General features: G+C 35.7%; 2 protein-coding genes across 2 annotated transcripts; both read left to right on the top strand.

Annotated features, from left to right (window-relative positions):
- The first annotated feature begins 9,127 nt into the window (after positions 1-9,127).
- Positions 9,128-12,579, top strand: LOC137748344 (histone deacetylase complex subunit SAP18-like). Its single transcript, XM_068488488.1, has 6 exons — positions 9,128-9,284; positions 9,415-9,447; positions 10,370-10,480; positions 10,771-10,866; positions 12,095-12,166; positions 12,244-12,579. Exons 1-6 carry the CDS (start codon positions 9,201-9,203, stop codon positions 12,274-12,276), a joined length of 429 nt encoding a protein of 142 aa, XP_068344589.1. The 5' UTR covers positions 9,128-9,200; the 3' UTR covers positions 12,277-12,579.
- A 1,342-nt stretch (positions 12,580-13,921) lies between these two features.
- On the top strand, positions 13,922-19,978 carry LOC137747680 (polygalacturonate 4-alpha-galacturonosyltransferase-like). Its single transcript, XM_068487836.1, has 11 exons — positions 13,922-14,158; positions 14,261-14,416; positions 16,101-16,135; positions 16,249-16,308; positions 16,430-16,555; positions 16,681-16,744; positions 16,829-16,872; positions 17,083-17,417; positions 17,534-17,891; positions 18,523-19,110; positions 19,301-19,978. The coding sequence occupies exons 2-11, from the start codon at positions 14,275-14,277 to the stop codon at positions 19,574-19,576; spliced, it is 2,028 nt and encodes a 675-aa protein (XP_068343937.1). The 5' UTR covers positions 13,922-14,158; positions 14,261-14,274; the 3' UTR covers positions 19,577-19,978.
- Positions 19,979-20,968: the final 990 nt, after the last annotated feature.

The raw sequence follows: 20,968 nt of genomic DNA on the forward strand, positions 1-20,968 counted from the left end.
TAGGCGGCACTTGGATTCATATTGTTTCCAAACCAGGACATCCTTTCTTCGGTTAGACGCAACCATGCTTGTATTCCTTTTGAAATCTATTTTTTCCAACAAAACAAATGCATCCTTTATCTAAAATCGAGTTCTTAATAAGGAAACATGTACTAACTTGTGCATCCAAAATTGTATACATTACATTTCCAAACAAGTCTATGTAGTATGCACCCTTTCATTATTTCACATGCCACATAGGAGTCAAATACCAATTTCGTAGCTAAAAAGTCTTTTATATTTATCGCACTAGTGTCTTCATGAGCTCTGGCTTCTTCAGCAAATAATGATGTTGAAACACAACACACAAGATTCCTCAATAAGTTCTCCACCAAGGTTATGTGCAAAAACTTTTCCATGTCTACAATTTAAATGAATATAGACGGCTTTGTAGGTCTCAAGTTTGATGATGATGCTGCATCTATTGCACATTTCCACATAAGTAAAGACATTACTTCAACGCACGATTGGTTTGAAATGGTGGCAGATGAATCTTATTTGTAGATACATGGCTATCGCTATAGCCCTACCTACCCCTCCTTCAACTTCATCCTCCTCGCCTTTCTTTCCCTTCTTATTCCATCACTCCCACCTCCTTTCCTCCCTCGCCACCCACCCAGTTTTTCCTTTCCTTTATTCCCCTTTTTTCTTCGTGAAAATTCTTTCAATAGGTTTCTAAAATAATTTGATCTTCAATTAGTCTGCACAACAATTATGCCTCCAACGCTCACACTAATTGTTCACCCCGTAAATTCGCCTTGGCCCTTGCGGGTTGACCGGGAATTCACATGAAGGTGATTGCAAGCATGTTACTACTAGTTACCGTTAATAGATGGGATTTGAGTGATAGAGATTGTGCTTAATTGACTTCTAACCAAAAGATTGTGTCATTGAGTGAGAGTGATTCAACTTAGGTTCTTTCTGTGCCTTAATGTTAAGGAATTTATTTATGTAGAGAAATAAATCACAACATGTAAATAGTGAACTAAAGTTGTGCCTTAATGTTAAGGACTTTATTTATGTAGAGAAATAAATCACAACATGTAAATAGTGAACTAAAGCTTTGACACATGGTTCAAGCTATGATTCAAAAAGAAAGAGAAATTACTTAAGTTCTTTGTATTGAAATTGTGAAATCTGTGGACGTGTCCCTAATATAAATTTCATATTCGAAGTTGTGATGGCACATCACAAATTTTGGTGTAACGTTTATTCGAATTTACAAAATGACGAAAATGCTCATGTTTGACCAAACGGAGTTCTACGTGGAATTTTGAGCTCATTTCATGTTTCGTCTCAATTTGTATCATATTTAGGTAGTAAATGCCTATGCAAATGTATGGCACAAGTAGAACAAAAAGTGGAGCTAGAACGAAGATTTTATGAAATGCAAACGTCAAGGGTATTTTGGTAGTTTCACCTTGTTTAGACACATGTTTTTTGTCTTTCCTTGGCCTTGTGTTGTGTGCCAGTCGGACCCACGTCCCATATTTTTCTTCTGAATCTCTCTTATCTCCCTCATTCAGTTTCATCTCTCTCTCTCTCTCTCTCTCTCTCTCTCTCTCTCTCTCTCTCTCTCTCTTTTTCCCCATTCTCTATTATCTCTCTGCAACACATAGAACAAAGTTTCTTACACTTTTCCGACCACTCTTCACAATTTTGGACAAGTTAGAAACCACCACTAGACTTCCTAAGGTCAAGTTTGAAGCAACTTGTGCTTGATACAGCCAAGTTTTGAAACCTTGAAAACTTGGGCCGAGATTTTCCAACCAAGTTCAGGCCATCTCTAGTCACTTCTTGGACTCCAAAAAGGTTTGAATGTGTTCCTTGTCTATGGGCAACAGTTATGGCAGGCGGGTAACCACGATTATTTACCCATAACCGTTTATATTCATACCCGCATGTTCGTTTACCCGTTGGGTAATTACATAAACGGTTATACTCATACCCATAACCGTTTATAAACAATTAACCACACTCATAATCGTGTACCCATTTAACCATAACTGTTTACCCATTTAACCATAACCGTTTACCCGTTTATCATTTTTTTACCCATTTACCCCTTTTTCACCCTTTACATGTTTTTTTTTTAACAACATGAAAATTACAAAAAAATAAATAAAAATTTGTCATAATTTTCGTTTTCTGACAATTAAACACCGTTATAGTCTCGGTCTTTGAAAGATAGTTTGGATAGGTATGATGCAAGGAATTAGAACAGGGCAACAGAAGCGAGAGAAAGGGCAAAGTTGCTTGGAAGAGCTGTATTAAACCCAAAATCCCTTTTAACATTTTGTTTACTGCTTCAGTATATGTGTGTGTGTGTGCGTGTGTGTATGAAGCCTTTAAGGGAATGTATCTTCATTTTTTTTTTTAATGGGGACACCTTTTTAACCATTAGATTTGGCTTTAATGAAATTCTGCGACCTATGATTTAATCTCAACCACAGAATTTCATTAAAGTCAAATCTAATGGTTAAGAGGCTGTTCCTTTTTTTTTTTTTGAAAAATGAAGATCCCTTCTCTTAAAGGCATGTATATATATATATATATATATATATATATATTTATATATCTATATACATATATATATAGTATACATATATATATATATATAAAGTATGTATATATATACACATACTATGTATATATATAAAGTATGTATATATACACACACACATACCATATATATATATACACACATACTATATATACATACTATATATAGTATGCATATATATTATTGCCTATTTTAACGAGGGAAAAGAGAGGGAGTAAACTGGCGGCAAGGGGAGGGTGAGAGAGAGAAAGGCACTATGTGTCTAAGTATCTGATGCCTTGTGCCTTTATTTATATTATTTATACTAATAAGAAGCGACAAGTTGTACAAGGAGATATCTTCTAGATCTCATAAGATCCTCATACATAATCTACTAAGATTTACATAATTATACTCCTAATGAAATTAGGACTACAACAAGGATATATTTATATTAAAAGGTGAAAAAAAAAATTAGTATTAAACTTTAGTTTACTAATATTTCTCTTCACTTATAAAGAGAAAGCTCAAGTTCAAATATCGTAAGCGATTTTGATAACAAATCTTTATTTAAGGATTATAATTGTCAACAAACTTGTGCTTTAGTATTTTTCAACCAATTATTTTACTGTTCCTGTGACACATTGTTGAATCTGAGTTCTATGCACATAGGAGTTCTGTAGCTCTGCAGATGGGAGGACCCAATTCGTGATGCTCAAGTCTTGTCGAAAGATTCTCATGAGAACATCAGTTGTTTTTGACATTGTGAATTGCACTTGCAGTGCTAATCTTATCTCTCCCAGACTCTCACTCGTGACATTTCCCTTTTTATTTGGCTTTTATTTATCACATAACTGAAGTGTTACATGTATCACACAAGGTGGGGCCCCGCATTTATCAAGGTTTTGAGATTCAGAGCATTGTGTCACAAAATAATGGTTGAAATTGACATAATTCTTCACTTTGATCTTTAAGATTTAAAATAATAGAGATTTTCCTTGAGATTGTCCACTGTCAATCATTTTAGTCATTCTGTGAAAAATCTCCTTTAAATTGAAGAAACTGCAAGTTCAAGTCGATGGGTTAATTTGACAAGAATGCCAAAATAATTGACGGTGGACAATCTCAAGGAGCACTTCTATCGATTGTTAATCTCAAGAACCAAAATGAAGAGTTATGTCAATCTCTGATATTATTTTGACTAAAATGCTTACTTTTGTATTGTATCTTAATGTCTTCTTTTTTTTGTCGAATAATGCATATAATATCTTCTAAGTTGATAACATCCACCCGTTTAATTTAATTAATTTTTTTCGCACACATTCAACCGTTAAATTTCTTGAGCAATTTTGTGGATATTTTGTTGAGCAGTACGGTAAATGCTAGCAAGCAATTTTCTTTCCAAAATCGCAGTGAACGCAAAGCAATCTGAGTATCTAGACATTAAGTACACAAGAACAAAAAGAAGTGATACCAGCCTGGCTTAGAGAGGAGAACTGACTCATATGCGTAGTGAGTTTTGGTAATATATATATGCACCAATACATTGTTTTGGTCAAAATTTCAAACAGCCTATATTTACTACTCTATTATTCTGGACTAAGTGACAAACAATAAAAGAACCTTTGACATCCTATGAATCTCACTGACGACCTTTTCTTTCTAAGAAATATATATATATATATATATATATATATATATATATAGGAAAGCAAGAAAAGGTAAATATACGTATATGCATAGATACATATATGTATACATGTGTGGAAAATTGTCATTCACAAGATTTTTCGTGTATCGATATCTGTCAATCAATTGTTCACAATCGTTTTTGCACGTCTAGCTAATTATACATGTCTGAATGTAATTTTGAATAACCGTAATGACAGAGGTATTAAAAGCTTTCTTACTGAGGCAATTCCATGACGACAAATATTTTACGTTGATACCGGATGATATTTTTTGATATACAACTTGTTCTTGACAGTGCAACTTTATTTTCAATGTGGGATATTGGAATCCTATAACACATACGTCTCATAGTAACAAAATGTACAAAATCTTTAGAAATGGATCTCATATGCATTAGTGAACAACTACCATTTTCTTGGCAAAAACGAAATTAAAGTAAGCAGTACCATTTATGTGCTATTAAGATTAACAATTTTAACAATTTGGATTAGTCCAATGGCTTGTCACACAACTAAAAGTTCTTCCCTTTTGAGAATTTAATTAATTTCTTTATGGGGTGTCACAGGATTGGACAAAGTAGCTAATAATTCAACAGAATTGGCAACAAAATTTTACCACAAAGGGTGTGCTAATAGGAACAGGGTTGAAAAAGAAAAGTGTAAATTAAAACAAAATTGTCATTCAATACTACAGTCTGATGATATTCTTCTTTACTTATAAGTTTCTTCTGCACTTATAAGTGAGAGGTTTTAGGTTCGAATCTCGTGGATGACGAATTCGATATCAAATTAGGTTGTCCATTATGTGACTTAAACGAACTCTTCCTCCTCTTAGTGTAAAATATATCTTGTGTTAAAAAAAAAATTAAAACAAAATTATACAAAGTGGGCACATGGTGCTTTAAAAAGGTGGCCCACGCCCACCCATTGGGCTAATATTCCAAGAAGTGGTGGTGGAAGTGGTGGTTAGGGTTTGCCATTCTGGGAAAATTTTGATAGCTGTTTGTGTTGTGCTCTTCAATTCACATTTCCAAGTTTGTGCTATGGCCATTGCCACTCCATCAACTGAGCTTTCAAGCCCTATCATCAATTGTCCCGTCTCTGTTTGCTTGTAATGAAGAGGTAATAAAAAGTACATAGTGAATGGGACTCCCTTGGAATTCAATTTTGTCTCATTTTTTCCAAAAACAAATTTCACTTAGGTTTTTTTGTCGAAACGTTCACTTGATCAACTGGTGATCTGAGCATTCATCATTGAATATGATATCAAGGATAAAGAATAAATAGACGAGTTCTTAACTTTTTAATCTCAACGGTGGACATCAATTTAAAATGTGGGTGACCTTGAATGTTGAATCACCTAGTGGTCATAATTTCTTAAGTACTTTTGGGTCGATAGACCACCATCTTTGTTAGCAAGAATTATGAACAATTATGGATTACCATGTTCTTCGTCTTAAGCTAAGGGTGTTGTGAGAGAAGGGTTATCGTCTACGCCAATAGTGGTAGCGTTTACTTGTTTTCTCCTCTTTGTGCTGATGAATGTAAACTTTCACCAGCTTTCTTTGTACCTAGTTTTCTAGTAATGAAATTTCCAGTTCCTTCTCCAAAAAAAAAAAAAAACTAAGAGAACGTGGCTTTTTTTCTAATATATGTGATGGACAATGGACATATATATACAGAGGGTGGTTTTTAGAGAGTAATAGTAATAAGCAATGTTGTGTGGCACTATCTTGATCTTTGGTGGGTTGAAATGTAAAGAAAGCTTTAATTATGATGCGGTGATGGCAGCTGAAATTGGTACCTATTTGATATTTATGACTTTAGAATACGATGGTTTGTCCTGAAAAATTGTGGAAGATGAATAAGTAAAAACAGTGTGTCATTGTCTTGGTATTTACCCTCACACACGTAACACAACCTTTTTCCTTCACTCCGTCAAGAAAGTCAATTGAAGACTGAAATATGTTTTCAATGGCCTACATGCATTATTAGTATTTGGTTCTCTCATTCACCTCTTTTCATTTACTTTTTTTACTTTTATTTTCTTTTTCATTTTTTTTTTGTCAAATGATGCAAAAACTCAACTCCTTTTCACTATTGTGATAAAGGGACATTTGCATTTTCTTTTCCATATATCAATTCAACTATATACATGACGTTATATGTGGGAATTGGATAAAGATATTAACATATTACAAGCGCTTTATCTAGTTGCCAGATGAGATTTTTGAGGCCAAGGTGACACACAAAAATATGCCTTGATTCTATATAAGAAAAATTATTTGTTTTTACACGTAAAATTTCGATAAAGTTACACTTATAAAAACACTTTAAGCCTAATAATTTAGAAACACAAAAAACCAATTTATTTAGTATTAAGAGAAAGGAACAAAAAAACCTTAGCTTGCAAATAGATAGATGATGGGTCTTGTTTCCCTTCCATCTAAAATTATGACGTGCTTTTATAAAAATCTTGGTGTTTTTTCTTATTTACTAACCTTGTCAATATGCGATTTGAAAAATAATCATATTTTCAAGTCTATAATTGATATGTATAATATCTTTGTTCTTCCTTAAACCCTAACGTTGTCTCTTACACTTAGTAGCAGCCATGATCTCCAATGGAACCTCTCATTGTTCACATTTTTTTTTGTTTGAACAAACAATATTATTTACATTAAAAAGAGGGTGGTAAGCTTATCCTCACAATAGGTTACCAATAATGTGGTTCAAATTCTCCTTTGATAAGAATCAAACCTAGGACCTCTCACTAACAAGTGAAGAGGAATATCACTAGACCGTAATACTAATGAAATTTCTTTCGTAATTTTTTTGAAATTCATGAACCGGGCAAATTTTGCATCAAAATCCTTCACCAATTCTACCACAAATTAATTTTGTGGCCCTTGGCTTAGAGCAACTCCAGTGTTGCAAAGGTCTCCTAGGGCAACTTACTATTGAATCCCCCAGTGAACAGTAATTATCTTTAATAAACAGTAATTGTCTTTTGCATCTCTACTTCTAAGAGCAACTCCACCGGTGTCTTGATCCCGATGGACTGACGACAGAAATAACCCAATAGCCCCAACAATCTGCTCCAACCCATTCGGGCAATGAGGCTAAGGGGAGGCCCGAGTGAGAGGCCCAACTCGAATTGGTGGCCCAAGAGCCTGAGGCCACATGATGCAAGACGTCGACCACATTATAAAATTTAATAAAAAAATGTAAAAAAATTAATTAAAAAATAATAAAAAATGTAAACAATTAATAAAAAAATTCATTTTTTTTAATAATAAAAAAATTAATTTTTCTATAAATATCTTATCATTATCTTCCACTTTACACCACAATTTTATATTTTCTCAAATACTTTGGGTTGTAATTTCTTATTTAATGAAACGTAGTACAGCGAGACCGATTAAAAATCATATCCAAAATTTGAAATAAAATTATTTTTTATTATTTTATAAAATAAAAAATACTAATATTTTATTGCCTATTGCCATGACTATTTAGTTTAGGGGTGGAGATGCAAATGACAATTACTGTTCACTAGGGGGATTCAATAGTGAGTTGCCCTAGGGGGCCTTTGCAACGTTGGAGTCGCTCTAAACTGAATAGCCATGGCAATAGGCAATAAATATTGGTATTTTTTATTTTATAAAATAATACAAAATAATTTTATTTGTAATTTCAGATAAGATTTTTAAACGTTCATGTTGCGCCACGTGTCATTATCCGAAAAGACAATCTTTGGGGGGATATTTGAAATTTTTTTTACCGTTGCAAATCCAACGGTCCAAAAATTTTATCCGTTGAAATCCAACAGATGACATCGCGCCACATGCCCCACCAACGGTAAGATTTCAGAATTCTGCGCCGCGGGCCCCACCGATTGAAAAGTTGTCGGTGACGCACCCCCACACGCATGTGAACAACACGCGCCTGATGCAATTTTTTTAATATCGTGGCTGATGTCACCCTGACGTCAGCCATGCACCACCTGGCCCTCAAGCTTTGGGGCTGTGGATTTGCGCATGGCCTGTCCACTAGGCCTCCCCCGAGCCCAATCGCCCGCATGGACTGGAGCAAGGAAGGGAGGCTATTGGGTGTTTTGGGTCGCCTATCCACAATGCTAAACCCTTCGGTGGAGTTGCTCTTATAGCTGCTGTCCATGCGGAAGTTAAAGAGATGACAAAAGGGTTGAGTGAGAATATAAATAAGGTGTTGACGACCAAATTTCTAATTTCTTGTTTTATTAATTATTTGTATTTTCATGAGGGTATATGTGGTAAACAAAAATATATATTTTCTTAGCACTAACTGTTTAGTACATTAAGTGTCAAACCCGAAACCTTCTTGTTAATAGTAAGCAGTGAGAACTGCTGTTTCTGATTAAAGTTGTTGATGATTTTAATCAAATTTTTAAAATTTATACCCTTATGAAAACATATATGAATGTACCACTCTAATAATTTTTGTGCCCTTGTTTTAAAGTCCTTCAAAATTGTAATTGAATACACCACCTAAATACGATGAATACGATTGAAGAGTCATATATTAGCCTAACAAGTAACTTGATAACTCACATAAATCTGCAATCCCTTGTCTTCAAATCTCATCACTTCAAGAACTTCAAAGTATCTATTGTGAGGCTAAGTCAACCCCCTACTCATTAGTTTAATTAATATCGTTTGTTAAAAAAAAAAAAAAAAATTTACAAAGAAAGAGAAAAATTCATCAATCTTAGGCCCATAATGGATCGTTGTCATTGGACCTTCTTCAAAGCCCAGACTCGGAGTCCACAACCTTCGACAGCCCACAAACAGAGACAAATTTAACAAACAAGACAAACTCCAAACAAACAAAACAGCTGCAGAGAAGAAAAAGCTTTGAGAAAAAGAAGAATCGAGAGAGTGGAGGAGATGGCTGAAGCAGCACAAGGTCCATGGAGAGCATTGCCCCCACCGGGAAGAGGCCCTCGATTCGGCCCCATTGATCGCGAAAAGGTCCCCTCCCACTCTCTTTTCATCTCCGGGGGTTTCAATTTTGTTTTTTCTGGTTTTTTTTTTTTTTTTTTTTTTTTTTTTTTTTGTTATTTTGATGGGTGTTTCTTGTTGGTGTTCATTGAATTCGCAGACTTGTCCCTTATTGCTTCGAGTTTTCACGAAGGTATGTAATCCATTATCATATATGAACTGGGTTTGTGTTGATTTTCCCTTTAAAGTTTAAACTTTCTGTGTTTAAAGGGATGAAAACCGAGAATTTTGATTTGATAAGTGTGAATGGAGATATATATTTCTGTAGTTCTACCCTCGAACGAGACCGAAAAAGCATTTAAGTTCAATAACTTTGTAGCTCTAGCACTCCTATAATCTATTTAGAGTTTACATCTCTGTTTCTAGAAAATTTAAGTTTTATTTGTGATGGGTGCTTAACTTTTTGGAGGATCCTGTTTAGTAATCAGAAGGGGAGTGTCCTCTATGTCTTTCCATATGCAGAATGTCGGGTATTATGTTATTATGTGGTATGCTTCTCTTGGTTTTATGTGCAACTACAAAAGGAAAGATTTCTTCACGAAGTTGTGTCTCATCTTATGTGTTAGTGTACTAGCATTTTTGTTGCATGATTTTGTGGAGTTCCCACGAGTTCTTACATTATAGTTGGATCTTTGTCGTTTAAATAGGGTTGTGAATATTCTATGTTGTTCGTGTTTATTCCACTTGGAGCACCATTCTCTTGTTTGTACATGCATACCATACGTATCATGTATGTCATAACTTTTCCAATTCTCAATAGCCTTTATCAAGGCAGTGTCGTTTTGACGCTACACGAGATAGAGATGTGAACAAATTTGTATAACCTGAAACTGAAAGAAACAATTATGTGAAAGCAGCTTATCATTGTTTTCAATAGAGAAAACATGTAACTCGGATGACTACAGTACATAGGGTGGATTCTTTGTTAGGTGTTATCCTGGCTCGAGGGCCGTCTCTGGTTATTGAAAATCAAGTTTTTGGTTGTTTTCTGGACAGAAAATGTCATACAACAAAGTTCTCATTTTGATCACTTTACATGTTGAATGTTTCTGTAGACTGGAAGTCATCATACCAATGCAGATTTTGCAGTGAGAGGAAAGGAGCCCAAGGATGAAGTTCAAATTTATACATGGAAGGATGCTACTCTCCGCGAGTTAACCGATCTGGTTGGAACTCTCTGTCTCTCTCTGTCTGTCTCTCTCTATCTCTCTCTCTCTTTCCCCTCTCTCTCTCTCTCTCTCTCCCTCTCCCTCTCTCTCTCTCTCTCTCTCTCTCTCTCTCTCTCTCTCGTGTGTATGTCATTGCAGATGAATGTCTTTTTTACACATGCATCATGTTTTTGCACATTATAGTTGCACGTACGAGGATGTTTTTGACAATATCATTCATGGAAACTCTTCTTTATTTTCACAATTTTGGTGGTAGTAAATTAGTAATTGGCTGTGCTGCTTTTCAGGTCAAAGAGGTTGCTCCTGCAGCTAGAAGGAGGAATGCAAGACTTTCTTTTGCTTTCGTATATCCTGATAAACATGGCCATTTCGTAGTCAGAGAGGTTTGTTTCTCTCTTTCTCTCTCTACATACATGCATATATTCATATATATATAGAGAGAATTAATGCTTATCAGTTATATGTCCTTCACTTACTTTCAAAAAAAGGCTTTCAGTCCTCAAATGAGGGCCTATACGAATGGTTGAGATGTCTAACCCACGATGTGCCTGAGTCATCTCTGTCAATTTGATGGTGGAGTAACAAGTATTGTTTGGTCACCATGGGAGAGGGATTTTTTTGTTTGTTTTAGAACTTTGGGGCGGGAAACTAGGGCCACTTAAAACTTCCTCAAATTCCTTGTTGCTTCAGAATCTTCAGCACCTAGGATAGCATGATATGATTCGTTTATAGGAGCCATCTACTAGATTATGACATTTTTCTACAAAGAGTTGATAAATTCCGTTTCTGTTCCTTTTTTATTTGCTAATCAATTAAGGACCGTGATGAAAGAGGCCTAAACATAGGAGAAACCCTTGAAATACCTCGGAAACTGAGGTCTCTAGATATAGATTAGTGAAGTTAACTTGGAAACAGTTTTAATGTTATAACTCAGTCAGGCATGTCCACCACTTGAGAGTGTGATTTTCCTTTTGAGGCTCTAATAACATGCGGTTAACTTGGTATTTTCAATTTTGATTAGTTTAATTTGCCTCACGTAACTCTAAGGGCACAAATGTATCATAAATTTTTAATCATATAAGTAATGCTAGATTGGATTCATTCCCAAACTTCCTTTGTTTATGCACGGAAGAGTTATATCTTCTATCCTGACTCTCTTCAGAATCTTGTCCCAAGTCATTTTTTTGATTGACGTATCTTCTCTGTAAATTCTGCATGGATTTTAAATTCTCTTTGATCTTGGTCTGGCTTGCTTTCCAGTATTCTTTTGGTTCTATTCAATGAATCAATTCTTTTGTCAGAAAAAGATCATCAAGAAAAATAATAGTAACTCGGTGGGAATTGAAATTGTTTGTTTTCATTTTGATTAGTTCAGTAAGATGCTTTCAGAGATTTAAAATATGGGTTTAGGTGCAAGGACTAAGTTCCTTATGATATGCCAATCTGAATTCAAACCTTACAGCAGGTTTTGTTGGTTGATACCTTGCATCTAAGATCTAGTCAACATAACTAGTCTTTACAGTAAATGTAATTGGACGTATCTCAGTGTGCTGATGATCAAATTAGCTGCATTCTGACTTCTTACTGTGGATTCTCCATTGCTTTGTGAAGGTGGGGAAGACATTGTCTAATGGAAACGGAAAATTAGACGATGCCAAAGTTTTGGCTGAACTTGGCTTTCAGGTAACGAAATGCCCCTTTTTGTGCCCTATATTTCTGATGACGTCTCCCATTTGTGACATATGTTATCTGATATGCAGATTGGAGATTACTTGGATGTGGCGATTATGTAGAGAAAGCCTAGGCAAGCACGCTCTTGTAGGACAGGAGTCTAACCATGGATATCATCGAAGCCAAGGCAACCATGCTCTTAACGCCATGGTCTCGCTACCGAGAGACCATGAAGATTCCATGGTAGCAAGTATTTGATTCGATATGTATTTCTTTTCTTTGGAAATTCATCCGCTTAGATTTTATGTAAGAACTTTTTTGTTTAAAGTAAATGGATATGAGATGAGGAAGAAGATTTGAACACTGGAGTGGAGTGGAGGCCTGCACTGCATTGTGCTTATGACCAAAACTGCATTGTTTTTAAATTCATAGTACTGTTTTTTTTTTTTTTTTTTTTTTTTAATATTAGTTTAACTGGGTTGGGGTGTTTGAATTTGAGACTTTTTTCAATATTGAGACGTGGAGTAGGTAAGAAGTCATTCATCTTTTAATGACGGTGTGACGTTTTATCGGAAGATACAAACATTTGTAGATTGTCTCTTCTGATAAAACAAAAATCTAAAGATTGTCTCCATAAATTATTTAGGCATTTAGTCATTCATCTTTTAATGACGGTGTGACGTTTTATCGGAAGATACAAACATCTGTAGATTGTCTCTTCTGATAAAACAAAAATCTAAAGATTGTCTCCATAAATTATTTAGGCATCTAGTCATTCATCTTTTAATGATCTTTTTTTGTCAGAAGATACAAACGTCTAAAGATTGTCTCTTCTGGTAAAATAAAATTCTAAAGATTGTCTCTTGAAATTATTTAGGCATCTAGCCATTCATCTTTTAATGATCTTTTTTTGTCAGAAGATACAAACATCTAAAGATTGTCTCTTCTGGTAAAATAAAATTCTAAAGATTGTCTCTTGAAATTATTTAGGCATCTGTATGAATGAAAAAATTGACGGTTGTTCATGTGGTTTTGTTACCATAGTTATCTACAGATATTTGTAGATAATGAATAGTTTAGCTACAATTTTTAGATGGTGAAATAATGTCACGTCGTTATTAAAGGAGCTTGAACCAAGTATAATTTCTTTTTATCTTGGATCCGCCGGACCAAATGCATTCATCTGACCAAACACATGCAATAAAATTCCACAAACATTAGATTCTAGAAAGGAAAATGATTATCACATATCTTTCTTAATTCTACATATTTAATATTGTCTGCTGTTTGGTTTGATTTGATTCAACTATATGATAAAAAATGAAGAAAGTTGTGTAGATCATTTCCAAGTTGCAAACGCTTTTGAAATGGGAGGAGATTCCAAGTTGGTTATTGGTGCTTTTAATGGAAGCATTTTGCTTCCCTGGAAGTTGAAGATCTTGGTGGCTAATATTCAGAAATCGGAGAGCGAACTCTCCTAATGCTGGTTTTTCCATTCACAATGCTTGAACTCGAGATCTTTTTTAACAGGAACAAATTTCTTACCATTTGAACCACCAAGCATTGGTAATAAATTCGTACTTCTCGTTTACACAATCGCACTAATTATAAGCCACTATTTATAACACATTATTATATTATATTTCTACATTTTTCTGTTGAAGCCACAATTAGAGATGCAGCGAAAGCGATGTCCTACGTAGTTAAATCCACTATTAAGCAAAATAAAGCACTTTCTGGAAAAGCACCGTATATAAATTAAAAACTAAAAAATCACGGTGTTTTGCTCGAATTCACTCCTCCCCATTTCACCCTCTTTCTCCCATCAATGGATTCCGAGTCTCTCACTCGCATTCGCCTTTAGCTTCCATTCCTGTCGAACAATTGTGTAGTGATTCTTTAAGTCCGTGGGTCCTCCCACCTATCAGGCTAGTCTTTTGGGTTGGGCTCTTCCCTTCCCTTGGGCTTGAGTTCTAACGGTCTCCGATTCGCAAGATCCCCTCTGTAAATCCCCTTTCCCCCTCCCTCTCTCTCTGTCTCTCTTTCTCTCTCTAGCCATGGATTCTGAAAGTTTCTGACTTTTTCTATTGATTTGAACAACTTTAGGTATTTGATCGGCAATGGCGTTGAAGCGGGGGCTATCGAATGCCGGCGCCCACAGGAGCCGAGCTTCTGGATCTCGATTCCCTCTCGCGATTCTTATTTTCTTTGCGCTTCTCGTTCCCTTGATTTTCTTCCTCGGCCGTGGCCTCCACATCTCTGGTGCGGTGCTCAATTCCCTTCAATTCACTTATTATTTCCGTTTCTGTTGAAAAAATGTGTGTGTGTGTATATATATATGTGTATATGTGTTATGTGTATGCGTATGCGTATGTAATTATTTCTGCGCAATTGAAGTTTAGGTTTGCTTTAGAAATTAGATCTCAATTAGGTTCCTTTTCGCTTTTGCAATTTAGGATAATTTACCTCTGTTTCTTTCGATTTCTGTTTTCGTTGCTTTAGAAAAATTAGAAAATAGGAGCAAATTCTGCTTCGAAAATCAAGATTGTTACTCTACTATTCAAGTCTTCACGGCATGATGCTCTGTCCCTTTTGAGTCGAGAAGAATGCTGCATTTGTTTCCGACTATTCAAGTATTTTGTTGTTGAATCTAATGACCCTGGTTGTTCCTTACGTTATGAAAATTAGGAATTTACCTTTGTGTCGGTACCTCAGCCACCAAATTTTATGATAGATTTAATTTAATCGGGTTTTGTAATCAGTGAGCTTATTAGTATCATCCTTTTGATGAAAAATGAAAATATACTTATCTTTATACAACAGTTAGGATCACACCTTGTAGGTAGAGTGTATTTGAGCATCAATTCACGCCAAGGAGGAGTTGCCTGATTTATAGACTAAATGTGTAATGGGTTGTATACCAATCTAGCTTACTATTCAAAGAATTGCTGAGTTGTTTCTTCTTCATGATGCTGACATCGGTACTCAAAATGCATTGGAAGGGTCTACCGCATATTATTGTCATAAAGAATATGAGCATTGTGTGGTGCATACCATTTTCAATTCGGCAAATGATAACTTCACCACGTCTGTTTTACGCCAACTGGCGGACTAATATGCTTTATCTTTAGCTTTACACAACAGGCTATGATAGTTGAGTCACATACTTGAAAACGTGATCAAAGAATGCTTAATATTCATATATCTTTTTTGGTATTTATGCTATTAGACAAGAATATATTTATTTTTCTCAAACAAGTACAAACAATGAAAGTTTTTGTGGCTCATACGGCTCAGAGTGCGAAGTAATTTGTTTGCCAAGACTACGTCTTGATAGAAATAATGTTTTGTTGCTTGTGAAGTTTTTGTCAAAGTGGTAAAATGGAAGAAGAGTCACAGGCTTGTCTTTCTTTTGGAGGTTTTATCTCTTGATAAAAAGACGGACAAGAAGTCAGAGGTTATAAATCTTGAAAACTACTTATGAATCTTATAAACTATACGAGTGTCTGAAAAGAGAGCTATATATCACTCTATGTCACAAGTCTTTCAACACATTTTGTGCTCATCTTTTGCAATTCTTACCGTCTTTGCCTCAGATTTATTCATTTTCTAAATTCTTCAATCTATTGATATGAAGTAGTTTATCAGAGTTTGCATTAAGTTGGTTATTTATGCCTTACTGATCAACCGACAAGGGCTTATGTCCAATAAAAATCCTATGGAAAAGATGTCTGTTTACAGCTTGTTTACTTGTACACTTGGGTCAGCTCCTGTCAGAATCTTGAAAATTTTACTAATGTCAAACCCTAAAAGAAAAAAAATGCTTTTACCAATTGCTGTTTTTTATGGCCCAGCTTTGTTCTGTACTTTCCGACTTTCTTATGGGTATGAAACACTTGTGTTTATCAGCTTTAGTATAACTGTTTTCTTTTTGCAAATTTTGCAGATCATAGTGATATCTCATCTGGTCCTGGTGAAAAGGTATTGTTCCATACTTCCATCAATTTCAGCCTGAAATCTTACGTAGTGTATGATAGCTTGTTTTGTAAAAAAAAATGTTTTGAGAACAATAAACGATTAATTGACTGGTGCAGAATCTGGATTGGAGAGAAAGGATGGCACTGCAACATGTCAAATCTCTTTTCTCAAAAGAGGCAAGTGCAACTTTAATGAATCTTTGAGTTATCAACATGTCAATCTTATAAGTGGCAGCATTTTTTTCTGTTCTGTTAACTTTTGTTGCTAACAAGCACACTGATTGGATCAACGTATCAGGTCATTGATGTAATTTCAGCCAGCACAAATGACATGGGGCCTTTGAGCCTTAATTTCTTTAGGAAAAACAATTTGTCCGCTTCATGGAAAGTCATTGGAGAAAATAGTTCGGTTACAGATTCTCAGGTTAGTACACCTGTTTTGCTTCTTAATTTTTTTTTTTTTAATTCTTGATATCTTTTGTTCTCTGCTTCAAAAATATCATTGATTGTCGCTGCTGATTCTTTGTGTTTGGAATTGTCTGTGCGAAGAAAAATTTGACTGCTGTAAATGCCAGACAAGAGACCGCTAGGGTTAAAGTGGATGATTCTTCAGGTGGTAATAACTTTTAGTAGTATTTTCTTTTGTATGTAGTAATACATTCCTACTTTCTTTTTTTGACTTTGTTACCATTTGCAGATGATCACGCTCAAGCTCTTGATCCTGCAAAACTAGCCAGAAGGGTAATGACCATACTTCATTGTGCTCTATGTATTGCCACGATTATATGTTTCTTTGCTTGAATTGTTTATTTCATTTTTTCTGACTCATAGAATCGAAGTGAAATAAACTCTAGTGAAATCATGGTTATGGCTACTTAAATTTTGTTATATATGTAACTGTTTATCATGTTTTTTGGAGGTTCTAATTTTCTTTTATAAACACTTCTGCAGCAACTAAGAGAGAAAAGGCGTGAAAAGCGGGCAAATGAGTTGGTACAGCGGGATGACGAATCAATTGTAAAGCTTGAAACTGCAGCCATTGAGCGGTCCAAATCAGTTGATTCTGCAGTTCTAGGAAAATACAGCATTTGGAGGAAAGAAAATGAGAACGAGAACTCTGATTCAACAGTGCGCTTGATACGGGACCAAATCATAATGGCAAGGGTCTACTTGAGTATTGCAAAGATGAAAAACAAGCTTGATCTGTTCCAACAACTACAGTCTCGACTTAAAGAATCCCAGCGTGCAGTGGGAGAGGCAACCGCTGATGCGGATTTATCTCAAAGGTAGCGTGATTATGGACATGTAATGTTTGTGAGCACATAATATATATTACCATCCCTTTTATCTGTACTGTTAATTATGGTAGTTATTACTTATTCCACACCTGAATTGCTTGTAGTGCACCAGAGAAGATAAAAGCTATGGGCCAAGTTCTTTCAAAAGCAAGAGAGCAACTGTATGATTGCAACCTGGTCACGGGGAAGCTGAGAGCAATGCTTCAGACTGCAGATGAACAAGTTCGGAGCTTGAAAAAGCAGAGCACATTCCTTAGTCAGTTAGCTGCCAAGACCATTCCAAATGGAATCCACTGCTTATCTATGCGCCTAACCATAGATTATTACCTCCTTCCCCTTGAGAAGAGAAAGTTCCCTAGAAGTGAGAACTTGGAAAATCCAAATCTTTATCATTATGCTCTCTTCTCAGACAATGTCTTGGCTGCATCAGTCGTCGTCAACTCTACTGTCACAAATGCCAAGGTGAGCTGAACTGTCTTATTCTATGCTGGTAGTTTAATTGTGCGTATCCTTTTGTCTGTTTCCAAAAGAACTGAAGAACTGTTACAAACACCAATGTGATCTGAACTATCGTGTTCTATACTGGTATTTTAATTATGTGTGTGTTTATGTCTGTTTCCAAAGAACTGAAAAACTCTATTAACTATTACCCTGTTGAGGAATGTTAGATCTGGCACTGAGATGCAAAGACGGAGGATTATGGATATCCATTTCTATGGGATATCCATTTCTGGTATATGAGGCTCAATAATAAAAACTTTCACCACCTGGTTTTCTTGAGATACAGATGCTAATTATTATCCGTATAACCGACTTCTTTAATATTCTAGGTGTGGCGATCAGATGAAATGATTAGAAGATGTTTGATCATAAGCAGCTTGCTGTGTTTATATTTTCTAACTGGACTGCGTCTTTCGTGTACCTCATTCATAAGGAAGTTGAAAGTTAATAGCAAAATAAAAAAATAATAATATTTGAAAGTTGACTGTACCCTATTTGACATGTTACCCATCTGTAGTCCTTCGTAATGTCTATTGCTGAAGTCGGATGCAGGTTTCTTGTTTAACTTACGTGTGTTTCTCGGCGATTGCAGGATCCATCAAAGCACGTATTCCATCTTGTTACTGATAAGCTTAACTTTGGAGCCATGAATATGTGGTTTTTATTGAATCCTCCTGGAAAAGCCACTATTCATGTTGAAAATGTTGACGAGTTTAAGTGGCTAAACTCATCGTACTGCCCGGTTCTGCGTCAGCTTGAGTCTGCTGCAATGAAAAACTATTATTTCAAGGCCGACCATCCTACCACTCTCTCGTCTGGCGCTTCTAACCTGAAATACAGGAACCCGAAGTATCTTTCAATGCTTAATCATTTGAGGTTCTATCTTCCACAGGTTTATCCCAAGTTGGATAAGATCTTGTTTCTTGATGATGACATTGTTGTCCAGAAAGACTTAACTGGATTGTGGGCTGTCGATCTACACGGAAAAGTAAATGGTGCAGTAGAAACCTGTGGTGAGAGCTTCCACCGGTTTGACAAGTACCTAAACTTCTCAAATCCTCATATTGCAAGAAACTTTGATCCGAACGCATGTGGATGGGCATATGGGATGAACATGTTTGATCTTAGGGAGTGGAAGAAGAAAGATATTACTGGTATCTATCACAAGTGGCAGAACATGGTGAGTGTCTGGAACCTTGCGCATTTCATTCGCTGCTGCATGTTTTGTTCTTTTGCATAGATTTGTGTATGACTATGAAATCAGCCACAAGGCGATGACTGTTCGCAATTTCTTTTTTCCTTCCTATGAAAATTGGCCGTCTGATATAATTGTTTTCCTGTTTATGCTTCTGTTTCTTTTTTGGTCTTAGAATGAAGACAGGACACTCTGGAAACTTGGAACATTGCCTCCGGGGTTGATTACATTTTATGGGCTGACACATCCACTACAAAAGTCATGGCATGTGCTTGGTTTAGGTTACAACCCAAGTCTTGATCGAGCTGAGATTGACAACGCGGCTGTTGTACATTATAATGGCAACATGAAACCATGGCTGGAGTTGGCGATGACAAAGTATCGAGGATACTGGACCAAGTACATTAAGTATGATCATCCCTATCTCCGCAGCTGCAAGGTAAATGAATGAAGCTGATAAAATGGGGATTTACGTAAATACTAGAAACTTGCTCTCAATCTCTCTCCTTCTCATTGGAATCTTCATCTGACAAGCCACTTAGGTTATGGTTGGTTCGTCGGGAGGAGGTATTTCCTATTTTCTTGTTGCCATAATCCACATTGTTTGTTCTTGTTTGTAATTCATTCAATTCTATTCCGTCATTCCTCATCCGTTGTAACAAGGTAACAACAAATTCTTTACCTTGATGACCTCTATAACTCAAGACCTTGTCCGTTTCAGAACTAAGATGTCGGGACATGATTAGGATTAAATTTCTAAGATGCTGTATTCTTTGAACAACATTCTCGCGTAGGTAATGTGTAAGGAACGTGATATACTAATTGCTTGAATCATGAGCTGTTCATTGTTTAATGATCTTTCAGTTGTTGAATTAGTGTGCTAATTTAACCGTGGAGTGTGAGACGTTGGGCGTGCCAAGACTTGTTTGTTCGTGCCGGTCGGGGCACCAATTGTTGGTTTCTTGTTTATGCATTACACTATTTCCTTTTTCTGCAGTAGCTATCTTGTTTTAGAAGAAAGCGGCGGAACTTATAGCCGAAGTGATTGAGAACAATTATTTTGGTACACGAGGCCGTAGGTTCAACCCTTCCCGTCTATTAATATCGCTTGCATGAGAGATAAAAGTTAGTGATATGATTAGCTCAGTGGTAGTCATTCTTTTCTTTCCTTGGATATGATATGATACTCTTATCTTCCGACCACAATGGAAACCAGAAGAAGTTCCTTTTTCTCCCACTATCTACCACAAACGAAAAACCGACACTTTGGGATATTCTCTGCCCCCCATATCTTACGGACTTGAATAAAACCCACCACTTTATCTTATACCCATCAATTAAATTCCAAACAAGGCCCAATAGAGAACCTGTACGGACGATGAGGTGTAAAAGGTTACCACGTCATTGGCTAATAAAAATGAGTCTCATTCTTCTAATCATACATGGTTATTTGTCGTTGAATATGATACAAAGAGTTAAGATTAAAATGTTAAAAAAAAAATTATTTTTGTTTAGTCTACATTCATTGGTCATCAAGTGGTTAAGAAAAACTATAATTTTCATTACCAGGACAGACATCATGACAATGAAATTCCAATTTTCCTTAATGGAAAGTAAAGAATACATGGTCACTTACTTTTGACGAGTAAGATAATAAGAGATTATTCTTTTATCTGGAGATCCTATATTGGAAGGTAAAAAGATAGCTGCTTTAGGATAGAATTCTATTTGTTGTCACTTCTTTTTATGGTACGACTCCTGTGTTGTGCGTGGTCAATGAGATTAAGTGACAACTGAGTATTCTTTTGCATAATGATTTTATCTTTGGTGGATTGGATTCTCA

This window comes from Pyrus communis, chromosome 10 (genome assembly GCF_963583255.1).
Source record: "Pyrus communis chromosome 10, drPyrComm1.1, whole genome shotgun sequence".
NCBI classification, from domain to species: Eukaryota; Viridiplantae; Streptophyta; class Magnoliopsida; order Rosales; family Rosaceae; genus Pyrus; species Pyrus communis.